The 24227-nt window shown below is 46.9% G+C and overlaps 1 protein-coding gene across 2 annotated transcripts; it reads right to left on the bottom strand.

Moving 5' to 3' along the window:
* Positions 1–3717: 3717 nt before the first annotated feature.
* Positions 3718–23935, bottom strand: unm_sa1614 (un-named sa1614). Of its 2 annotated transcripts, XM_015958517.3 has the most exons (28): positions 23297–23935; positions 21381–21453; positions 21166–21311; positions 20263–20337; positions 20057–20106; positions 19656–19785; positions 19470–19555; positions 19265–19340; positions 15119–15199; positions 14852–14949; positions 14597–14666; positions 13471–13558; positions 13294–13342; positions 12688–12860; positions 12386–12519; positions 11681–11772; positions 11403–11589; positions 11200–11285; positions 10982–11097; positions 10799–10866; positions 10584–10691; positions 10110–10401; positions 9492–9653; positions 9288–9345; positions 5205–5248; positions 4771–4925; positions 4479–4604; positions 3718–4387 (listed from the first exon to the last, which is right to left on the bottom strand). In XM_015958517.3, exons 1-28 carry the CDS (start codon positions 23420–23422, stop codon positions 4313–4315), a joined length of 3024 nt encoding a protein of 1007 aa, XP_015814003.1. In that variant the 5' UTR covers positions 23423–23935; the 3' UTR covers positions 3718–4312. The 2 variants fall into 2 exon arrangements, with proteins under 2 accessions (XP_015814003.1, XP_015814004.1); XM_015958518.3 differs by lacking the exon at positions 9492–9653.
* Positions 23936–24227: the final 292 nt, after the last annotated feature.

The following is a 24227-nucleotide window of genomic DNA, read 5'->3' as shown; positions in this document are numbered from 1 at the left end:
AGACAAATCTTCAAATAAAGAGCAGCTCCGTGTCAGAACGGAGCTGCTCTGCTGTTGCTGTAAAATAAGTCAGGCTTGTAAAAGGGATGTTTGAGAAGCTCCAGTTTAAGCAGCATAAAAGTCTGTTTAAAATGTATTCATTGGCTTGTGAATCAAATCATGAAACATTTATTTTGTTTTAGGTCGTAAAACTATTAAAGGTGATGAACCTTTACAAGAAGTTAACTAATTAAAGTGAGAGATTAAATTATTTATTAGATTAAAAGTTCCCCTCCATGGGCTGCCACCTGACTGCGGTGGAGGGGTTTCAGTGTCCCAATGATCCTAAGAGCTAAGTTATCTGAGACTTCACACCTCTGGAGGCAGGCCTGGAGGTGGGGCATGTGGTGAGCACCTGCTGGCAGGCCTTTTACCCATGGAGCCCGGCCGGGCACAGCCTGAAGAGGAGGAGCTGTCACCTGACCACTGCCTGGTGGTGAGTTGGCTTCGGTAGTGGGGGAGGAAGCCAGTCAAGATACGTATTGTGAGGGTTTGCGAATGTTTGACGGAGATTCCTGTCGGAAGAAGTTTCATTTCCTACCTCTGACAGAGCTTCCTAAATGTTTCGGGGGAGACGGGAGACAATGAGACCGAGTGGGCCCTGTTCTGTGCTTCCATTGTGGAGGCGGTGTGGCCACAGGGTCGTCGGTGCCTGTCGTAGCAGCAATCCCTGAACCCGCTAGTGGACACCGACTGTTAGGAATGCTGTCAAGCTGAAGAAAAATTCCTATCAGGTTTTTCTGGCCTCTGGGACTCTAGAGGCAGCGGGTAAACGGAATGCAGCCCAGGTGGTCATAGAGGCAAAAACCCAGGCATAGGAGTGGTTTGGTGAAACCGTGGAGCAAGACTTCCGTACGGCTTCGAGGAGATTCAGGTCCAACATCTGGCGTCTCAGGTGGGAAAATAAGTGTGCCAACACTGTTTGCAGTGGGGACGGTGTGCTGCTGACTGTGATTCAGGATGTGGATCGGTGGGCGGAATATTCGGAGACCTTCTCAATCGCACCGGCACGTCTTCCAGTGACAAAGAAGAGTCCAAGGACTTTGAGTTGGGCTGTCCTATGTCTGGTGCTGAGGTCACCGAGGTGGTCAAAAAGCTCCTCGTGGCAAAGCTCCGGGGGTGGATGAGATCCGTCTGGAGCTCCTTAAGGCTCTGTATGTTGTTGGGTTGTGTTGGCTGAAGCGGCAATATCACATGAACATCCACTGGATTGGCAGATCAGTGCCCTATTAAAAATGGGGGATCGCAGGGTGTGTTCCAACTACAGAGAGATCACACTTCTGAGCCTCCCAGGTAAGGTCTATCCAGGGGTTCTGGAGAGAAGGGTCTGGCAGATTGTCGAACCTCAGATTCAGGAGGAGCAATGTGGTTTTCGTCCTGGCCGTGGAACACTAGACTAGCTCAATACCCTTAAGGGGATCCTGGAGGGTGCGTGGGAGTTTGCCCAACCAGTCTACATGTGTTTTGTGGATTTGGAGAAGGCGTTTGACCGCGTCCTGTAGGGGGTACTTTAGGATTATGGGGTACCAGGCCCTCTGATACAGGCTGTTAGGTCCCTGTATGACTTTTATGAAAGCTTGGTCCGTATTGCCGGCAGTAAGTCGAGCTTGTTCCCTGTGCGAATTGGACACCGCCAAGGCTGCCCTGTATCACCAATTCTGTTCATAACTTTTATGGATAGGATTTCTAGATACAGCCAAGGTGTGGACGGCATCTGTTTTGGTGGCCTGAGGATCAGGTCTCTGCTTTTTGCAGATGATGTGGTTCTGTTGGCTTCATCGGAACGAGATCTCCGGCTCTCACGGGAGCGGTTCGCAGCCGAGTGTGAAGCAGCTGGGATGAGAATCAGTTCCTCTAAGTCTGAGACCATGGTCTTGAGTCGGAAAAGGGTAGAATGCCTTCTCCGGGTCAGGGATGAGGTCCTGCCCCAAGTGGAGGAGTTTAAACATCTCAAGGTCTTGTTCCTGAGTGAGGGAAAGATGGAGCGAGAGATCGACAGGCGGATTGGCACTGCATCTGCAGTGATGCGGGCATTGTACCGATCTGTTGTGGTAAAGAGAGAGCTGAGCCAGAAAGTGAAGCTCTCGATATACCGGTCAATCTACGTTCACGAGCTTTAGGTAGTGACCGAAAGAACGAGATTGCGGATATAAGCAGCAGAAATGAATTTTCTCCACAGTGGCTGGGCTCTCCCTTAGAGATAGGGTGAGAAGTTCGGTCATCCGGGAGGGGTTTGGAGTAGATTCGCTGCTCCTCCACATCGAAAGGAGCCAGCTGAGGTGGCTCTGGCATCTAGTCAGGATACCTCGTAGACGCCGCCTGGTCAGGTTTTCCGGGCACGTCCAACTGGGAGGAGACCTAAAGGAGGACACGTTGGAGGGACTATGTATCTCGGATGGCCACCTTGGAATTCCCTCGGAAGAACTGGCCCAAGTGGCTGGGGAGAGGGTGGTCTGGGCCTCCCTGCTTAGGCTGCTGCCCCGCGACCCGAACCCAGATAAGCGGCCGAAGGTAGATGGGTAGAATAAAAGATTAAAACTTGAATGTTGAGTGTTAGATTTTTGCTAAATTTGTTTAAAGTAAGAGTTCACATGTTTGGGACTGGGGTTTAGTAGAAAAATATGATTAAATAACTATTATAGGTAGCTCTGTGAATGGCCTCAGTGTGGAGAAACAGAGAGTTGACCCCACCGAGCAGAAAAACAAATAACTGGTCCCAGTTTCAAAATGTCTTTCAACAATTCTAGTCTCAAAAAACTCTTGTAACCTTTAGTTGTCCATAAATTTCATATTTCATGAATTATTATGAGATTACTTTTTTACAAACTCAAAGAATTTCATGTAAAAGTAAATGAAATTACCTTTGATCTAATCTCAGTTTCTCTAAAGAGGACGGGCGATGTACACAAGGTGAGATGTGACACGTTCAAATACAAAATCAGAAGAAACGTACAGAATAATATTCAGTCAAGTTTAATCTTTTTTCTGTCTGAAGGTAAGAAAGATGATTTGACAGCAGATCTTTCATCATGTTGTTGAGCTGCATTCATTTAGAGAAAACTGCTTGTAGGGTTTTTTTTTCTGCACACACATCTATGCATCTCAACACGTACCGTATGCTCAGTGTCATTCGCTGAATTCATTTGTTTCAAACATGTAAGTGCTATACAGAATTAATAATTAGAGAAATGTGGTTGTTGTTTTTTTTTACAAAATATAAATAATACAACAAAATACGCTAAAATCTTCGGCTTACAAAACATACAATCAGACGGGCACCATGTCTGCTGTTTGTCACATTTCAAACATCGTAGTTCTTGTTCCGAATGATCTGGTTGATGTTTTATTCCAAATGTTGCAAATCATTTATAACTTGGGAAAACAGAAACTGCCATGAATTAATGTATAGCTGAACAAAAGGAATCATTTTCACTTTACTTGTGCTCTTAAACACGAATCACATTCCCTCGTTCAAAAAATACAATGGTTTTTACATGAAGTACATTTCCATTGGCTCAGACGGACTTGTACTCCAGGATTTATGCAGTTCTTGTCTTGTCACTGGCTGATATGCCAGCATTTCTGTAGAACTGTTTGACAGTTTTCTTATGAGACAAATATTCATATGTTAACAAGACCATTTCTAAACTAATTCTGCAGCAAAACTGTTTCCTCTGAGGTGTGATGGCGACTCAAAGGCAGCTGGAGGCATCAGATGAATTTTAATTCCAGGCTTCAACTCATCAGGTTTCTTTTTTAACTTATTCTGTTCTAAAGACAGATTTTACAGGAATTTAGACCTTTGGTCTGAAGTTTCCTTTGGAAAATGAGTCTGACATCTGACAGTGTTTGCTGGTTCTACGACTTTTTCACAGAATCAACACATAAGGAAAAATAAATAAGCTTGAATGGAGAAAGGTTGTCATCTCAACCTGAAAATAAAAGCCAGCTGCTTCAGAGATTTTAAACTAACTTTTTATGTTAAATAAGATAGATATAGATAAATAAGGACATCAGGGACGAACTGCAGGCTTCAAGTCAATGCTGTCCTCTGGCTTTTACGTCTCCATGGTTACCCAAAACAAACAAACAAACAAAAAAGAAAGACCTGTGGTGGTTGTGACAACAGTGGCTGGATGATCCTCGCAGCCCTGGTGCAGCACCTATCAGGTGTGGTGATCTGGTCTGGTTCTCATTAGCACCAGGTTCTGTTTCTGGAACCTCTGACCTGATCTGGGTTTGTGCTGACCTGAAGATCTGGACCTGGTTGACATCAATCAGAGAGCAGCTGGACGAAGGAGGATGGGAACAGACCTTTCTGGTCGGGTTCATCTTCTACGTAACCATGCTGAAAAAGCACCAGAGCACAAAAACAAACATGTTCATGGCATCTTCACTGTCAGAGAGGACCAATCAGAGGAGAGGATGGTGATACGTACCCACCAATCACTGTCCTCCTGTCCCAGGACCACCAGGACCTGACCCTCAGAGAAGCTCAGCTCATCATGGTGGTCCGCCTGGCAGTCATACAGCGCCTGAGCCCGGCAGCTGGCTGCCCCCCGAGGCTTAAATTTGACATAAATTATTGTTAAACGAACAAACTTTAAACAAGGAAACTGTAGAAAAATGTATTTTACACATTTAAATAAGGTCAAATCCACGAGGTATTTGTGAGAAAAATTGTGACGAACTCTTGGTTTGTTTTGTTTGTTTGTTTGTTTGTGATCTCACCAATGATCTGCGAGGAAGCGGCTGAGGGGCGGGGCCTCTGCTATCACTCTCAAAGCTCTGAGACCGCTGATTGATAGGAGATCCGTTCTGCGGAGCTTTGCTGGCCGGATGGAGAAAGTGTGAGGAGCTATTTTCGCTTTCCGTCCGTCGAAAACCTCAGAGCAGGAAAAACATATTCAATGCACTAAAACAGGTGTGGAGACCACAGACACGTAAGATTGTTTCATTTTACTGCAACGTCTGCTGCTCATTCAAACGATAAACAGCTGAATCCTACAACTAAAACCTTATTTTAGGCACTCAAACTTGTTATTGTTTTCTTAGAAAATTCACAGCAGTGTGGACTTGGGTCTTATTCCTTGATTGTAGAATAAAGTGAGCATCCAGACGACGATGAAAACACAGACAGTAAGAAGATAACAGACAAGAAGTACCTCTGTCAGGTCGTTCAGGCAGCAAACTCAGAGGAGAAGATGGTCTGCAGTGAACAGGAAAGAGTTCAATTTACTATCTGAACACTAGAGGGCAGTGCAATCTCCCTTGATGTGTTTGGAGGCTAAAAGGTGACGTTAAAGTTTGAATATGAAACAATTAGATAAAAAGCTATATTTTTAGTTGAATAATTCCACAGGGTGTTTGTTCAGAATGAAGCTACAGTATTTCCTTTAAAAGCTATGTTTTAATTACAAAACAATCAAATGTTTATTTTGACGGGCTCAACACTGGGTTATCTACCAGCTACTAGAGGACATCATTGAGGTTTGCCAAACAGTCCGCTCGACAGTGGGAGGCTGTCCCTGTGGAAAATGGAGGACTCGACAAGTCAAGCAGCTGCTTCTGAGCCCAGAAAATGTCGTTCCTTCTCAGAAGAGGAGTGACCATAAAAGATCTAAAACCAGGCTGGGTTTAGGTGAAGCCTGCAACAGATGGACTCAAACAAGTTCACGAATAGGCAGCGAACCTGGCATCCCGACGGATGGAAGCAGCTACAACCTCCACACACTAGATGTCCCTTTGGTATTCGTGTTCCATATTCAACCTTTAGTCCTAATCAGATTCAGCCTACAAATCTAGAACATCAGCTACTGAAGCAAACGGATTTTGCTCTGCATGTCAGTCTAGACACATTCCATTGGAACCCCCGCACTAACCCTAACCCTAATCACAGCACTCTATCAGTTTGGTGGGCCCATGACAGTGCTCTGTCAGTTTGGTGGGCCAATCACAGAGCTCTGTCGGTTTGGTGGGCCAATCACAGTGCTCTATCGGTTTGGTGGGCCAATCACAGCACTCTATTGGTTTGGTGGGCCCATCACAGCACTCTATTGGTTTGGTGGGCCAATCACAGAGCTCTGTCGGTTTGGTGGGCCAATCACAGTGCTCTATCGGTTTGGTGGGCCAATCACAGCACTCTATTGGTTTGGTGGGCCCATCACAGCACTCTATTGGTTTGGTGGGCCCATCACAGCACTCTATTGGTTTGGTGGGCCAGTCACAGTGCTCTGTCGGTTTGGTGGGCCAATCACAGTGCTCTGTCGGTTTGGTGGGCCAATCACAGCACTCTATTGGTTTGGTGGGCCCATCACAGCACTCTATTGGTTTGGTGGGCCAATCACAGTGCTCTGTCGGTTTGGTGGGCCAATCACAGTGCTCTGTTGGTTTGGTGGGCCAATCACAGCACTCTATTGGTTTGGTGGGCCAGTCACAGTGCTCTGTTGGTTTGGTGGGCCAATCACAGTGCTCTGTCGGTTTGGTGGGCCAATCACAGCACTCTATTGGTTTGGTGGGCCCATCACAGCACTCTATTGGTTTGGTGGGCCAATCACAGTGCTCTGTCGGTTTGGTGGGCCAATCACAGTGCTCTGTCGGTTTGGTGGGCCCATCACAGCACTCTATTGGTTTGGTGGGCCAGTCACAGTGCTCTGTCGGTTTGGTGGGCCCATGACAGCATTCTGTCGGTTTGGTGGGCCAATCACAGTGCTCTGTCGGTTTGGTGGGCCAATCACAGTGCTCTGTTGGTTTGGTGGGCCAATCACAGCACTCTATTGGTTTGGTGGGCCAGTCACAGTGCTCTGTTGGTTTGGTGGGCCAATCACAGTGCTCTGTCGGTTTGGTGGGCCAATCACAGCACTCTATTGGTTTGGTGGGCCCATCACAGCACTCTATTGGTTTGGTGGGCCAATCACAGTGCTCTGTCAGTTTGGTGGGCCAATCACAGCACTCTATTGGTTTGGTGGGCCAGTCACAGTGCTCTGTCGGTTTGGTGGGCCTATCACAGCACTCTATTGGTTTGGTGGGCCAGTCACAGTGCTCTGTCGGTTTGGTGGGCCAATCACAGTGCTCTGTCGGTTTGGTGGGCCAATCACAGCACTCTATTGGTTTGGTGGGCCCATCACAGCACTCTATTGGTTTGGTGGGCCAATCACAGTGCTCTGTCGGTTTGGTGGGCCAATCACAGTGCTCTGTCGGTTTGGTGGGCCCATCACAGCACTCTATTGGTTTGGTGGGCCAGTCACAGTGCTCTGTCGGTTTGGTGGGCCCATGACAGCATTCTGTCGGTTTGGTGGGCCAATCACAGTGCTCTGTTGGTATGGTGGGCCAATCACAGTGCTCTGTCGGTTTGGTGGGCCAATCACAGTGCTCTGTCGGTTTGGTGGGCCAATCACAGTGCTCTGTCGGTTTGGTGGGCCCATCACAGCACTCTATTGGTTTGGTGGGCCAGTCACAGTGCTCTGTCGGTTTGGTGGGCCCATGACAGCATTCTGTCAGTTTGGTGGGCCAATCACAGTGCTCTGTCGGTTTGGTGGGCCAATCACAGTGCTCTGTTGGTTTGGTGGGCCAATCACAGCACTCTATTGGTTTGGTGGGCCAGTCACAGTGCTCTGTTGGTTTGGTGGGCCAATCACAGTGCTCTGTCGGTTTGGTGGGCCAATCACAGCACTCTATTGGTTTGGTGGGCCCATCACAGCACTCTATTGGTTTGGTGGGCCAATCACAGTGCTCTGTCGGTTTGGTGGGCCAATCACAGCACTCTATTGGTTTGGTGGGCCAGTCACAGTGCTCTGTCGGTTTGGTGGGCCCATCACAGCACTCTATTGGTTTGGTGGGCCAGTCACAGTGCTCTGTCGGTTTGGTGGGCCAATCACAGTGCTCTGTCGGTTTGGTGGGCCAATCACAGCACTCTATTGGTTTGGTGGGCCCATCACAGCACTCTATTGGTTTGGTGGGCCAATCACAGTGCTCTGTCGGTTTGGTGGGCCAATCACAGTGCTCTGTCGGTTTGGTGGGCCCATCACAGCACTCTATTGGTTTGGTGGGCCCATGACAGCATTCTGTCGGTTTGGTGGGCCAATCACAGTGCTCTGTTGGTATGGTGGGCCAATCACAGTGCTCTGTCGGTTTGGTGGGCCAATCACAGTGCTCTGTCGGTTTGGTGGGCCAATCACAGCACTCTGTTGGTTTGGTGGGCCAATCACAGTGCTCTGTTTTTTTGATGGGCCAATCACAGCACTCTATTGGTTTGGCGGGCCAATCACAGCTCTCTGCCAGTTTGGTGGGCCAATCACAGCGCTCTGTCAGTTTGGTGGGCCAATCACAGTGCTCTGTTGGTTTGGTGGGCCAATCAGAGTGCTCTGTCGGTTTGGTGGGCCAATCACAGCACCCTGTTGGTTTGGTGGGTTAAAGCACTGAATGATCTGGCACCCAGATATCTGTCTGAGTTGCTTAAGCCATACGTGCCAATGCACCCGCTGCGGTTGGTTGACCGCCTGCTGCTCTTTAAACCCACAATGATCTACAGGGGAACGGGCTTTTGTGCATGCTGCCCCTGAACTGTGGCATGTTCAGCCCATCACAATCTGCCAATCACCTACAGTTGCGGTTTTTAAATCCAGGTTTAAAGCCCACTTTTATGATCTCACTTTTAAATCATGAACATTTAAAGTTTTAGGGTTTTTATCTGTTTTATCGACTCATGCATCTCCACTATGCAATATTTTAGCCTTTTTTATTGCTTTTTAGTATTTTACCTGGTTTCTATCGGCTGTCCTTTGTTTTATCTTTAATGCTTATTTCTTTGTTGTAATGGCTTGTTGTTCTAGTATAATTACTGTAACCTGTGAGGTGCTTATGTCAGCTCACATGCTGTTTTTAAAAGCACTTGATAAATAAACTTGTATGGTTTGGTGGGCGAACCACAGTGCACTATGTTTGTTGGGCGGGATGTTACTGCAACTGAGCAAAACTACGATGGTCACAGTTTGTTTGAAATGGCTTTGACATCAATGTTTTATTTGAGTAAAGAACAGATTGAGGTACTTGAGTCCTTTATTTATAAGAAGGACGTATTTGCTTTTTTTTCAACAGTGAATGGCGAACTGGACTGTTGACTCACATCCGTAGTAGTGAGAATATCAGGTTGTTAATCGTCTAATAGCATGCAGAGTTTAAAACACAACCATAGATCCTGCTAAGGCATAAAAAGAGTGTGTGATCAGGTCTAAAATACTCACACACACCTTTTGAAGGAGGAGTCTGGACCGCTGTAGATCCTAGGACTGGTTGACAACCCATAATCTATGTACACACACACACACACACACACACACACACACACACACACAGAGAGAGAGAGAGAGAGAGTTAATAACACACACAGAGAGAGAGAGTTAATAACAGAGTTACTCTGACAGATTAAATGCAGTGCGTCTCTCGGGTGTTACCGTGCTTATTAGACTCAGAGCAGGTCCTCTTGTGTCGGACAGTGATAGGAGGAGGAGTCTTTCTGCTTCCTGTGGTGGTTAAGAAAACCTCACCCTCTTCCTCCTCATCTTCCCTCACTCCATCGCCTCCAGGAGGAGGTGGAGGAGGGGGAACAGTGGGAGCTAATAGATAAAATCGGCTTTACTTTCAATTCATAAGTTAGTATAATGGATTTACTGTGTTTCTAAGATTCCACCTGTCATTTATGTGTGTTCTGTGTTAGCGTGAATACACTTATGACAAGAAAAGGACTATGAAACAATAATTGACTTGTAATCCTGAGATAACACCATTAAAGTCTTTTTCACCTCCTGTGGGTTTTCCCACCCTTTAACAGTTATCTTTAGATGCTTCAGCGCCTGCGATCACACGGAGAGCTCAGCGTGAAGAGTGAAGCGTGATTTTAGTTCACGAGCGAATAAAAACAGCCCTCATTTTATCTGACATGAATAATTACAGCTAGTGGATTTATTCCAATGTACATCAGAGTGGAGCAACTCCAGCTGTCTCAGGTGTTTCATTAGAATAAGAAATGTTTTTTTTTATGTTATAAATAATCATTATGGATATGCACTCACCTTTGACCCGTGGTGGCAGTGGGGGGGCGGGAGAGGATGGAGGAGGAGGGGGAGGGCTGGGGTTGGAGCCAGCTGGGCGGCTGTGAAGGTCCATGGCCATGGCGAGTCTCCTCCCCACACTGAGCAGACCTCCACCTGGTCCTCCAGAGGAGGATAGAATGACAGGGGGGGAGGTGGTGGAGGAGGTGGAGGACTGACTAAAGCTGAAAGGACGGGAGGAGAAAGAGAACGAGGGGGTGAAGACAGAAGACGATGAGGAAGAGGAAGACCGCTCCTTCTTGACGGGACCGTTCTAAAACAATGACACCAAGAAGAGATTCAGATTCACCAAGGAGGCAAGAAAATACCGAACGTCTCTAATGACAATAAAATATATTTATTCATATCTCTATACTTTAACAGAGAAAGGTTAAAATAATCTCAAGTCATGAAAAGGATGGCTAAGGACCGCTGACCCTTAGTTACCATGGTTACCTTGTCATCGAAGTCATCATCGCTGTCATACAGATCGTCTTGGCGAAGCCTCCACTCGTATTCCACATGGACGTGATGGTCAAACTGGTCAGACTGGATCTGTTGCAGCTGCAAACACATCATTAGCTGTATTTATTAGAAACGGGCATGTTTAGAGTTTTATTTATTATTTACTGATGAAATAAAAATATGTCAATTCAGATCAACAATCTCACCAATGCCTCACAGTCGCTATGCTTCAGCCGACGGCTCACATCCAGAGGAGTTTCCCCCAGCTCGTTCTCTGCAATTAGAACATCATCATCACCAAGGTGGAAATGACTGTGTGTGTGTGTGTGTGTGTGTGTGTGTGTGTGTGCGTGCGTGCGTGCGTGCGTGCGTGCGTGCGTGCGTAATACTTATGTGTGTGTTGGCCCGGGCTCTCAGCAGCAGCTTCACACAGTCGCTCTTGTTGTGCAGGCAGCTATAGTGCAGCGCCGTGTTTCCTGATGATGTTTGTGCATCTACGTTGGAGCTGGAAAAACATCATCATTCAAACTAATAATAAAACTCTGATTTGTAATAATAATAATAATAATAATAATACTAACACATGCATCCATCGCAGCAGACTCACCAGTTCTGAGCCAGGAAGTCCAAGATGTGCAGCGACGTTCTATCAGCCAATAGAACGGCTAAATGGAGCGCCGTCTCACCCTTCTCCTGTTGGTGAGAACACATCCTGCGTGTTGGCTTGTTACAGACGTGTACTTTTATAAAACACCTTTACATATATTTGTACGTATACTTGCCTGTATTTGTGTCTCTGTGTGTGTATACCTGTATGTGTGTGTGCAGTGACTGGCTAAGCTCCGCCCTCTGAGCGTACAGCTGGATTAGCAAGTAGATGTCACAGCTCTTGGTTGCCTCCTGAAGGCCGAGTCGTAGTGTTGAGGCAGAATTGCTGCTCCGCCTCACAAAGTTAACATCCTGGTACTTTGACAGGATGAAGTCCTTGCGCTCTGTCCTGCAAGGATTGACATTGGATAAACTACCATCAAACATATTAAAATTGACATTTTCCTCTTTGATAAGTCACAGGTGAGTGAGTGTCTTACATGTGGCTGTGCTGGGAGGGCTTCTGCGATGGACTCAGCAGATTCCCCTCCAATATTTCGTTAAAACCAGAGTTCCCAACATTCCTGGCCAGCTGAATGAAATAGGCAGCAACAGTTTACAATGACATAGTTTTGTGGTCTTGCAAGATATAAATTACAAAGACAATAATAATAATGTTTATTTCTGGTCGGGTTAATCCCAAGATTTAACAACAGTTTATAGTAGGAGGACCTAATTTTTAAAAGGTCAGCCCATTTTGGTGTATATCATTGTCTCAAATTTTCATCAAACTATTTTGGCCTTAAAGCTTCCAAATGGAGCATCGGGATTTGTTCCTACATCAGAAACCTGCCAAATACAGTAGGCTACTACACATGTCTACTGCCCCCTGGTGGAGGGTCTGCATGTAGCCAGGGCCAATCTTTCTCAATCACAAATGTATTGTTACATAATCACATTAGATAATAAAAACCTTTATTAAATAGATGTTGAATCAACATTAGCCAGTAAATCTTTGAGTTGTAGAAGGTTATTAAGATTGTTGGTAGTCTGCCATCTTTCAAGCTGACATGACTTGACTTCTTCAAGAAGAAGATAATAGGTTGTCACATTTTCCAAGTCAGAACCAATTTCTTTCTTTCCTCTTCACTTTTTTATTGACGTGATTCAGGTCAGACAAAAACTAAACAACAGAGTTTACTCACCAGCAGGTCGGAGGTCCCCAGGCTGTCCAGGCTCAAAGACTTGATCCGGGAGACGTGGACGCCCATCTCCCTGTGGATCCCTGAGCACTCGATACAGGTCAGGATGCCAAGGTTTGTTGAAAGCCATCCAGGATCTGGCGAGAAAGAAATGCGATGCAAACTTTCTGTAGAATTTCAAATTAAAAGCCTGACAAGGAATGACCTACTGGATGAAATATAACATTCTGTAAATGAGTCACGAAATCCTGGTGAAGCTGAATGTGTGAGAAAGCCACCAGGACGAACGAATAGATGAAGATTACCTGGAGCACCGCAGTCACAGCAGTTGTTGTTTCCTGGCATCCGCCGGATGTCATCGGTGATGGCGCGGGTCAGATCATCCACGCTGCTCTCACCCCCTCCACCCCGTCTCTGGGTACCATCCAGAGCCATGCTCAGAGCCTCTTGTTTGCTGTTACTGAGCACTGAGATCCACCTGAACAACAAAAGCACAAATTCACGGTCCTAAATCAGGAGCCTCAATTACCCACAATCCACCTGAACCCCAGACAGATGTGCCTGTCCCCTTCATACAACTCTGGTTTATGTTTGACTGGAATATTGAGCATATTTTCCACCTCTGCGTTAAACATGGAGTTCTTACTCTTAAAGTTCTGAAATAAAAGTTGTTTTTCTGGAAAATATCACATTTCAGCCATTCTGAAAATGGTTTTGAGCAGATTTGATGATAAGTAGATGTCAAAAACTCAGAAGTGTTAATCAATTAGCTGCTAAAGTTGCTTCAGACCAACAGCCCGATGCCGCGATGAGGAGCAGCTGAAGAAGTCTGGCAAACCCAAACTCACACCGACTCTCTGAGGAGTTGCTCTTTCTAACAATCAGTCCAAATAAGTCGATTCCTGACTTACGCCACACACTCAGCTTCATCCTCAGCCAGGAAATGGTACGTTCGGTTGTCTGGAAGAAAAAGTGTTTGACAGCAATTTATTTCAAATGGAAACTTGTTCTTACAGGTTCTTCATGCACATTAGTCTGGAGTGCTAGCAGGTAACATGTTCACGTTTAGGTGTGTGAACGTGTCTCACGTGAGATGAGGTCAAAGCACTTCTTGTCCTCTACGTTGGGTTTAACCTGACAGGTGAGCAGGTTCAGTCTGGTCGGAGGTTTGTTCGGCTGATAAACACACAGGAAACCATAAATAAAAACACATTAGAGCCCTGGCTTGTTTAGCAGAAGCAGTTTTTTATCATGTGGAGAATTTTTAAATAAAATCATTTATCTGATATTAAGCATTTTCTGATTAATGTGTTTATTTAGAGATGCATTAATTATGCTACTGCCTCAGTTCACTGTTAGACATTTTATCATCTAAAACATTTGCATCATTCCAGATAGAAAAACTTGGCTGTGCAAATATTAAAGTAACAACAGATAGTTTTTAAGCTTTAAGCTAGAGCTTTAACATTGATCTGGGTGATTTTTGGGTTAGAAACTTGGCTAGTTTCATATTTGAAACCATTCTGCAGCCCTCTGCTGGCCACAGACTACACTAGATAGTTTTGTAGAGCAGGTAGGTGTCCTATAGGGGGAGCTCTTTAACTGCTTTACAGCTGTGAGCTATAATGCTAGCAGTGAGCATTTCCAGTTTGTCGCACAAGTAGAAAAAGAAGACGTTTGTTTTTTCTGTTGGCATCATGGTGAAGCCTGAAAGTAAAAGTAAGAGAGTAATGTCTTTGGAGGTGAAGCAAAGAGCTAAAACCAGAAGAAACATCAACATAGCCCACCCCAGTTTGAGGGAGCTAAAAGAGTCTACAAAATCACAGACTGATTGTGACCTGGCTTTGTTGCTACTGGACTTGTAAGTAATGATACTTTACTTCTGTGTGGATCTTTTTACTTTGTGGTTTATTTTAGTATTAGTTGGCTCATGTTGATGTTAGCTCGTTGTTAGCGCTAGCTATAGCAGGCTGCTGCAGGGTTGTTTACAACAGCTGTAATTCCACTTTCAACCAGTTGGATGGAGGAGCAGGAAACTGGTGTTGCTTTACTACTGGCTGAGAACACAGCGGGACCTGTGACATGGCTATCACTCACACACATACAGTGCAATGTGGATGCAGAAATGCAACATGGGACAGCTGTAATCCCACATATGTCAATCTGTGTTACTTGGTAGTTCAGAGGCTAAAGGAAATTCCAGCTCAGACTCACAGTGGCATGAGCGATGGTCAGGTAACAGTTGTGCACAGAACATTTCCTCTTCTGCCACATTTTCCTCAACCTGAAACACACACAGTCTTACATGGTGTTAGTACTGAATACAAATACAAACCCATGCTTTTATTTTGTGTTTTTTTTCTCCTCTATCTCTTTATTCTTTTATTCTCATCTTTTAACTTTTAGTCTTTCCCATGACACAGATGTGTAAATAAACTCTGACAGCACAGATTCATTTGTAAACTGCACCCGTCACTCTTCTTGTAGAGAAATCCGGATCGCTCTGTTCCGTACTGTTTGTCTCCCAGAAGCTGATGCATGCTGTAAACCTGCTTCGGCAAAGACTCCTGAACAAACACAAAAACACGTAATTCAGCTCTGGACCATAACACGGTGTGTGTGTGTGTGTGTGTGTGTGTGTGTGTGTGTGTGTGTGTGTGTGTGTGTGTGTGTGTGTGTGTGTGTGTGTGTGTGTGTGTGTGTGTGTGTGTGTGTGTGTGTGTGTGTGTGTGTGACCTGCTCTGTGTAGACGACTGGCCTCAGCTGATCTCTCAGGGCACTCAACTGGCGCTTCTCCTCCTCCTGGCGCTGCTTCACCTGCACACAACAGCCAACCTGGTTCAGGTTTAACAGGAACTTTGTTCATGGACCTGCTGCCCTGCAGGCCTGAACAAACACAAATCACGTCGTCGTCGTCGTCGTCGTCTTCCTCCGCTTATCCGGGTCCGGGTCGCGGGGGCAGCATCCCAACTAGGGAGCTCCAGGCCGTCCTCTCCCCGGCCTTGTCCACCAGCTCCTCCGGCAGGACCCCAAGGCGTTCCCGGACCAGATTGGAGATGTAACTTCTCCAACGTGTCCTGGGTCGACCCGGGGGCCTTCTGCCGGCAGGACATGCCCGAAACACCTCCCCGGGGAGGCGTCCAGGAGGCATCCTGACCAGATGCCCAAACCACCTCAACTGGCTCCTTTCGATCCGGAGGAGCAGCGGTTCTACTCCGAGTCCCTCCCGAATGTCCGAGCTCCTCACCCTATCTCTAAGGCTGAGCCCGGCCACCCTACGGAGGAAACTCATTTCGGCCGCTTGTATCCGCGATCTCGTTCTTTCGGTCATTACCCAAAGCTCATGACCATAGGTGAGGATTGGGACGTAGATCGACCGGTAAATCGAGAGCCTGGCTTTCTGGCTCAGCTCCCTCTTCCCCACGACAGATCGGCTCAGCGTCCGCATCACTGCAGACGCCGAACCAATCCGCCTGTCGATCTCCCGATCCCTCCTACCCTCACTCGTGAACAAGACCCCGAGATACTTAAACTCCTCCACTTGAGGTAGGACCTCTCCCCCGACCCGGAGGTGGCAAGCCACCCTTTTCCGGTCGAGAACCATGGTCTCAGATTTGGAGGTGCTGATCCTCATCCCAGCCGCTTCACATTCGGCCGCGAACCTACCCAGCAAGAGCTGAAGGTCAGAGCTGGATGAAGCTAGGAGGACCACATCATCCGCAAAAAGCAGAGACGAGATTCTCCTGCCACCAAACTCGACACACTCCACACCACGGCTGCGTCTAGAAATTCTGTCCATAAAAGTGATGAACAGAACCGGTGACAAAGGGCAGCCCTGGCGGAGTCCAACCCTCACTGGGAACAGGTCCGACTTACTACCGGCTATGCGGACCAAACTCACGCTCCTCTGGTAAAGGGACTGAATGGCCCTCAACAGAAAGCCACCCACCCCATACTCCTGGAGCGTCCCCCACAGGGTGCCCCTGGGGACACGGTCATAAGCCTTCTCCAAATCCACAAAGCACATGTGGATTGGTTGGGCAAACTCCCATGCCCCCTCCATCACCCTTGCAAGGGTATAGAGCTGGTCCACAGTTCCACGGCCAGGACGAAAACCACATTGCTCCTCCTCTATCTGAGATTCAACTATCGATCGGACCCTCCTCTCCAGTACCTTGGCGTAGACCTTTCCAGGGAGGCTGAGGAGTGTGATCCCCCTATAGTTGGAACACACCCTCAGGTCACCCTTCTTAAAGATGGGGACCACCACCCCGGTCTGCCACTCCCTAGGAACTGCCCCCGATGACCACGCAATGTTGTAGAGACGTGTCAACCATGACAGCCCTACAACATCCATAGCCTTGAGATACCCAGGACGAACCTCATCCGCCCCCGGGGCTCCGCCGCTGTGTAGTTGTTTGACTACCTCAGCAACTTCTGCCCCCGAGATCGGACAGTCCATCCCCAGGCCTCCCAGCTCTGGTTCCTCCTCGGAATGCGCATTGGTGGGATTGAGGAGCTCCTCAAAGTATTCCTTCCACCGTCCGACTATAGCCTCAGTTGACGTCAGCAGCTCCCCCTCCCCACTGTAAACAGTGTGAGCGAGTTGCTGCCTTCCTCTCCTGAGGCGCCGGACAGTTTGCCAGAACCTCTTTGGAGCCGATCGATAGTCTTTCTCCATGGCCTCACCAAACTCCTCCCACGCCCGAGATTTTGCCTCGGCAACTGCCACTGCTGCACCCCGCTTGGCTATCCGGTACCTGTCTGCTGCCTCCGGAGACCCACAGACCAGCCACGCCCTGTAGGCCTCCTTCTTCAGCCTGACGGCTCCCCGAACCTCTGGTGTCCACCAGCGGGTACGGGGGTTGCCACCACGACTGGCACCGGCCACCTTACGACCACAGCTAGCAACAGCCGCCTCGACAATCGCAGAGTGGAACAAGGCCCACTCGGACTCAATGTCCCCCACTGCTCTCGGGACGTGGTCAAAGCTCTGCCGGAGGTGGGAGTTGAAGACCGTCTTGACAGGTTCTTCTGCCAGGCGTTCCCAGCAGACCCTCACTATGCGTTTGGGTCTGCCAGGTCTACGCGGCATGTTCCCTTGCCATCTGATCCAACTCACCACCAGGTGGTGATCAGTTGACAGCTCCGCCCCTCTCTTCACTCGGGTGTCCAAAACATACGGCCGCAGGTCAGATGATACGACTACAAAATCTATCATCGACCTGTGACCTAGGCTGCCCTGGTACCAAGTGTACCGGTGGGCATCCTTATGTTCGAACATGGTGTTCGTTATGGCCAAACTGCGGCTTGCACAGAAGTCCAATAACAAAGCACCGCTCGAGTTCTGATCAGGTGGGCCGTTCCTCCCAATCACACCCCTCCAGGTCAAGCTGTCATTGCCCACGTGAGCATTGAAGTCCCCCAGCAGGACAATGGAGTCCCCTGATGGAGCACTATCTAGCACTCGTCCCAGGGACTCCAAAAAGGGTGGGTACTCTGAACTGATATTTGGCCCATAAGCACAAACAACAGTCAGGACCCGTTCCCCGACCCGAAGGCGCAAGGAAGCTACCCTCTTGTCCCCCGGGGTAAACCCCAACACACAGGCAGTTAGTCTCGGGGCTAACAAAAAGCCAACCCCAGCCCTCCGCCTCTCACCCGGAGCAACTCCAGCAAAGTAGAGTGTCCAACCCCTCTCCAGGTCTCGGGTTCCAGAGCCAATGCAATGTGTCGAGGTGAGTCCGACTATATCTAGCCGGTACCGCTCAACCTCTGCCACAAGCTCCGGCTCCTTCCCCACCAGCGAGGTGACGTTCCATGTCCCAAAAACTAGTTTTCTTGTCCGGGGATTGGACCGCCAAGGCTCCCGCCTTGGTCTGCCACCCGATTCACATTGCACCGGACCCTTCATGTTCCTCCTGCGGGTGGTGGGTCCACAGTTGGACGAGCCCATGTATCCGGTTCGGGCTGGGCCCGGCCGGGCCCCATGGGCGAAAGCCCGGCCACCAGGCGCTCGCTCACGGGCCCCAACCCCAGGCCTGGCTCCAGGGTGGGACCCCGGTAACCCTCCGGGCCGGGTACTCCGACTCTTCGTTTTCACCGCCATGAAAGATCCTTCGAACCGTTCTTTGTCTCACCCTTCACCTAAGACCAATTTGTCATGGGAGACCCTACCAGGGGCACTAAGTGCCCCAGACAACATAGCTCCTAGGATCATTAGGGCACTCAAACTCCTCCACCACGATAAGGTGACGGTTCAAGGAACACAAATCACACATAATAAAATATAAAAAGTTTTTAAAATGGAAAACTAAAGGGTAAAAAACATACAGCTACAATTCCCTTGCTCTAAAAAAGTCCATCTCTCTTTGGGACTGACATGACAGAGTAATGGAGTCAAAAACTACTTTTCTGTGTGTATAAAACGGGTTGGGGTTAGGATATTGATCACAAATAACCCAAGGTTCCACCGGGGAAGACAAAGTATTTGAACATGAGGAAACGAGCAAAATCTTCTGTTGGGCACGACTGTTTTTGTTTTATTTAGGAAAATTAAAAATCCCTGGCCTAAATTAGGCACGATTATGGAAGCTTCAATTCAAACTAAATATGTTTACATAACATTAATGTGATTTCATAGCAAATAGGTTTGTTAAAAGAATCAAATCCTGCTGACATTTCACTTAAATCAATTTAAAAGCTTGTGGCAAGAAATCTTTAGAAATTCAGGTTTTTGCAAGATTTTCATGACCTTGCAGTTTTGGACTAATGCAGCATGGAGTCAAGTAATGATTTTTTTTTAAATGACAGTCAGCGTTTCTGCATTTCAGGCTAAAATCGATGAAAACTCAAGTCCACAGCAGTGTTGGCTTTTTGTACCGTGTTCAGAACGCCGTTCAGCTCCTCCATGTACTGTTTAAGCCTCTGAGTGGTCGAGGCACACTCCTGCAGAAAACTACACACACACACATGCACACGCACGCACGCACGCACGCACACACACACACACACACACACACACACACACATACAGTAAATATGAGGCTGCCCGCTAGAGATTTGCTGTTGTGTGTGTGTGTCCTACTTGTTTTGGCTGTGGTAGTGTTTGATGAGGTTCTGCAGCAGGTCCACACCTCTCTTTGTCTTTATCTCGTTTACCTTAATGAGATACTGAGACAGGAGAAGGGGCGGGGTCTATTCAGTGGACAGAGATGACCAGAAAGATGTGCTCAGCAGGAGAAGGAGTCTCTAAAGGGTGTGAGTCACTTACCTCGCACATGCTCAGTTGGAAGGAGCGCCTCTCCTTCTCAAGCTCCTCAGCGATTTCTCCTCCACTCACCTCACTCCTCACCATTCCGTACTGTCGTGCTAACTCCCTCTTCTCCTTTTCCACCTGCTTGCTAAACACACACACACACACACACACACACACACACACACACACACACACACACACACACACACACACACACACACACACACACAGTGTCAATTATTAAAATGACTGCTGACTGTTTTACCAGCTCACGTCTGCTGTCGAGAGCTTCTGTGTTCCTGAATTATGCAGGGTGTGATTTTTACATGCATTACCACGTAACAAGGAGAGCCTAAAAATTGCAGAAACGGGTGTGTATGTAAACTCTCTGATCTTAAAATGTGGTAGAAACTCACAATCTGCTTTCATAGTCCCTCCACGCTCGGTCAAATGGCTTCTTCAGATCCTACGAAGAGGCAGAGGTGGAAACAGGACTTCAGAATCCACTCTTTACTCAGCATATGTCGGTGTTTGTTTTCCCAGTTTATCAGGTGTGAAAATACCTAAAAATCATCATGCATGACTCAAACTAGGCCTATTTGCACATAAGAAAAGTTCTCACCCCCTTCACCTCCCTCAGATCTCCTTTGACCAGAGAGTCCAGGAAGAAGTTGATGTTGTGCAGCATGCTCTTTAACTTCACACAAACACAAGAACACTGGTCATTAAAAGCAATGTGGTTTGGATTCAAAAGACAAATATTCATTTGTCTTCTGCATTTACCAAAAATATACAATCAAGGATGAAATTAGCAAAGCTGAACACAAAGACTCAAGTAGATTTCAAACAGACTTTCCTTTGTGGTTAGGAAGAAAAAGTCATATTATGCCTAAGTTACAATAGTTATATGGTCTATACAAAATGTTTTCATGAACTTCTTTGCACTAAACCCCTCCCACATAAGCAAATTAGCTGTTTCATCCTTACCATTTTCAGTACCTTCCAGAATGAGCCGTTTCAGGGCTCTGTCACTTTAAGAAAACAAGCTGAAGCTAGCCACGCCCACCCATTCACGCTAATGCTATTAGCTGAGAAGCTCTGAGGGGCTCAGAATAGAGCTGTTGCTCCTCCTAACCCTTACCCACCTTCAGCTTTCTCTACCTAAGAAGTGGTCCTATGCTAGTTTTGTGATGTCACAAACTGTGACTTTTTGAAACGGCCTATTTTAGGCACATAAATCCTAAAAGCAACACTGACAGAAAATGAGTGGGCAGGTTTGTTCACATTTGGAGCGTTTATAGAGGCAATAGAGAACCACATGGCAGCACAAATGTTGCAAAAGGTCCCGTTTGAAATCTTGTTTGTCTCAAATGGCATTGTCACAGACCTGTTTTCAGTTTTAAATGATTCATATTAGCACAGATTGTGTGTTTACATAATGTAAACTACTCTAGACTACTTAGAGGTGAAACATCTTATCAGGAACAGCTGATGTGACCCTTGACCTCTGAGGTCCTGTGCTCACCAGGTTTTTCATGGGAGACAGGAGATCTTTGGAAAAGTCCGCCAGGCGGCAGAAGGCCGAGCCGACCTCGTTCTCTCCATTTGAGTGACAGTTCACCGCGAGCTTCTCCATGGAGTTGATGTACTGCTCCACGTGAGACACGTGGTCTGGTCAAATAAACCGTGTTAGTTAGGGAAATCACGCGTGTGCTGTTCCACATGTGTGTGCTTCTCTACCATGTCCTGATGTGTACTTGGCTTTAGCAGCTTTCTTCATCTTCTGCAGCACCAACCGGTCGCTGTCCAGAGCCTGAACACACACACACACACACACACACACACACACACACACACACACACACACACACACACACACACACACACACGTGACAATGCTGCTACATCCCCGTGTTTGGATGTTGCTGTGCTAAACTGAAGCTTTTCTTTGTGTTTTATCGTAAATAATGATGAAATAACTCAGTTGGAGTCTTTGCGGATGCTTATCTCAAACCTTCATCTTCATCATCTCCATGGTATTTGATTCATGTTCTTACAGATAAATCATGTTTTTTCTCTGCCTCAAATTCAAACTTGTGATTGAATATTTAAGGTTTTAAATATTTTATAATAAAACAGACTTCTGCATTCATGTTGAAAATTACATTCCAGGTCCCAATGAATGTTTTATTACATCTAACACAAAGACTGGTGTTTGTTACAGTTCGAATGTTTAAAAGATAAAACAACAAACTCATTGGGTCATGTAACATCCTGCTTCAGCCTTTTGTTTGTATATAAATGATCAGAAAAATATTTCTTTTCTCTCCTCCACATAATAAACATATTTACTGGTTCATCCTGCAGCAGAAACTCCAGATCTCACATTAAACTAATGTTTCCATTAAAGCTGTAATTTAAACAGCCGCTTGCAGATTAACTAACATCTTTATTAAAATTAATCCCCCCAGCTTCTCTTCAGGACCATAAAATAACAACAACAAAAGTCATGGAGGGGAGTAATCTGTTGCCGTGGCAACATATGCCAATTCTGCTGGGGGTATTTGAAGGGGGGGTGGGGGTGATGACTTGGGTCTGTTTTTCAGGCTGCTCTCCAGGTCAATAGCTGGTGTGTGTGTGTGTGTGTGTGTGTGTGTGTGTTGGGAGGGGGGGGGGGGTGTCGGTCATGCTGCCTTAAAGTACATCCAAACACACACAGACCTCACAGCAGCAGTGCAGCTCCACACATTGTTTACGGTAATTAATTAGTTAACTGGCAGAAAATTGAGGAAGGAATTTTGTTCTACTGGCCAAAAACAATAAAGTCAAGTTTCTTTAGTAGAAAAACCAAGAATCTTATCAAGTTTCTGGTTCAGTTATTCAAAAATGTACTCTTTCAATTAAAAAATGTAATTATGAGTTGTGCTCCAGGTTAGTGTAGGCAGGGTGTTAGAAAACGAATGACCTGTTTTCATCTGAAATGCCCCAAAAGGTTGTGTGGTTAAAAATAAATACATAGATTTTGATCTAAAATCAGTTTTAGTTGAGAATTAAAAAACAAGGGGATTATTAAAATACCCTACTATTTAAAAGTAATTCTTTTTAATTTTTTCAATGATTTCATTATGAACAGAAAAATGTTTTTGGTGGATTTCACAATTAATGCTCTGAAAATCCAGACATTGTCCTTTAAACCTGCATAAACTGAAGTTCTGATGGTGATGCTGAGATGCTTGCTCCTGATTCTATAAAATGTGTGCGGCTGTGAATGTTTTCTTTTGATTTCCAGATGTTTCTCAGTAGCTCAGCGCTCCTACAGATGTTATCAGCAGGAACTGATTGGGTTTGAGTTCAGATTCATGCTGCTGAGCTGAGCTGGTACATGATGTCACCACCAGACTTCATGACAGCAGTGCAGGGATTTATTAGTCCTGAACTGCACTGATGGAATAAAACACACCAGTTGTGTGACATCAGGTTGGACCTTGAAGGTGCAGCAGACGAAAATAATTCATGAGGAGGGAAATGGTTTAAAGTAGCAGTTAATCCATCCGAACCAAACTGCAGAGACCAGAGAAGCCGGACAGCCGTGGAGGTGGACCACCAGGATCTGGTGCTCTGATACCTCCTGGACCACCTCCCTCTGCAGGACTCACCTCTTCCAGCAGGTAGACGGTGTTTCTGCAACTGATCATCTTGGAGGTGAAGGAGGAGGTGGTAGGGGAGCTCCAGTCATCCCGAACCTCCTGCACGAACTCCGACACCGACACGTTCTCCGGCATGGTGCGCTCAATGGGACCGGGAATGGGAGAGTGGTGAACCGGGACCGCCAAGCGCAGTTCGGGGACTGACGGATCAGAGCCACACACCGCAGCAGCACCGAACCGAGTCACTAAAATAAAATGTTATTCAGGTGAGGAGCAGCACACTTACCCAGAGGGGGTGGATGAACGGATAATAAGAGCTGCTCAGTGTGAATGAACCGCAGCATCAGACGCCTCTTTTTTTCTGTCCTCTGAACAAAAGGTGACTCGGTCCGGACGGGAATAAAAACCCAAACAGCAAAAACTTCACAGAACCCCTAAAATAACTAAGATGGACTACGGATCCCCGGTGTGACGAACTAACGGTGAGCGTCTTCATTCAGAAAAAAAAAACACAAAGCGTTCCGGTCTCCGCGAGAGGAACCGGCTGACAAAGAGCGGAGGTTCTGCTCGGAACCCCTCCGACACCGGGACCGGGATCACGCTGGAGGATCAAACCGAGTTCTTTTTTTCCGGTCCAGCCTCAGCGTCATAACGCTTCACCGGAGGCTTATTCTGCTTTTGCTGCTTTAAAGCGTCTTTATTAACCCGCATGGAGACGCGCGCTCACGGGGAACAGCGGCGGAGCGGAGCCCTCTGCCGCGGGAGCGCGCACTACTGACCGAGCTCTTAGCGGGCAGACTGGGAGAACTGGGAGTCTCCGGTCCCATTGTTACACCAGGGACGTGCTTATAAAACTTTTACCTGATACAGATGTGTGTTTTTACCATTTATGACACTTAACGTTTTCACCTGTTCCTCAGAGCTCCTCTTTTTAAATGCA

The sequence above is a fragment of the Nothobranchius furzeri genome, chromosome 3 (assembly GCF_043380555.1).
Source record: "Nothobranchius furzeri strain GRZ-AD chromosome 3, NfurGRZ-RIMD1, whole genome shotgun sequence".
In the NCBI taxonomy this organism is placed as follows: domain Eukaryota; kingdom Metazoa; phylum Chordata; class Actinopteri; order Cyprinodontiformes; family Nothobranchiidae; genus Nothobranchius; species Nothobranchius furzeri.
This window is presented reverse-complemented; position numbering and strand designations above follow the sequence as displayed.

Excerpts from the sequence above, each read along its gene's own strand:
- unm_sa1614 (XM_015958517.3), bottom strand. The coding sequence starts at position 23,422 with ATGCCGGAGAACGTGTCGGTGTCGGAGTTCGTGCAGGAGGTTCGGGAT. Across the intron at positions 15,200-19,264 it reads TGAACGGCGTTCTGAACACG|GTGAAGCAGCGCCAGGAGGA; the intron begins GTACAAAAAGCC and ends TGTTGTGTGCAG. Across the intron at positions 11,286-11,402 it reads CACTGCACACACACATACAG|GAGAAGGGTGAGACGGCGCT; the intron begins GTATACACACAC and ends TCTCACCAACAG.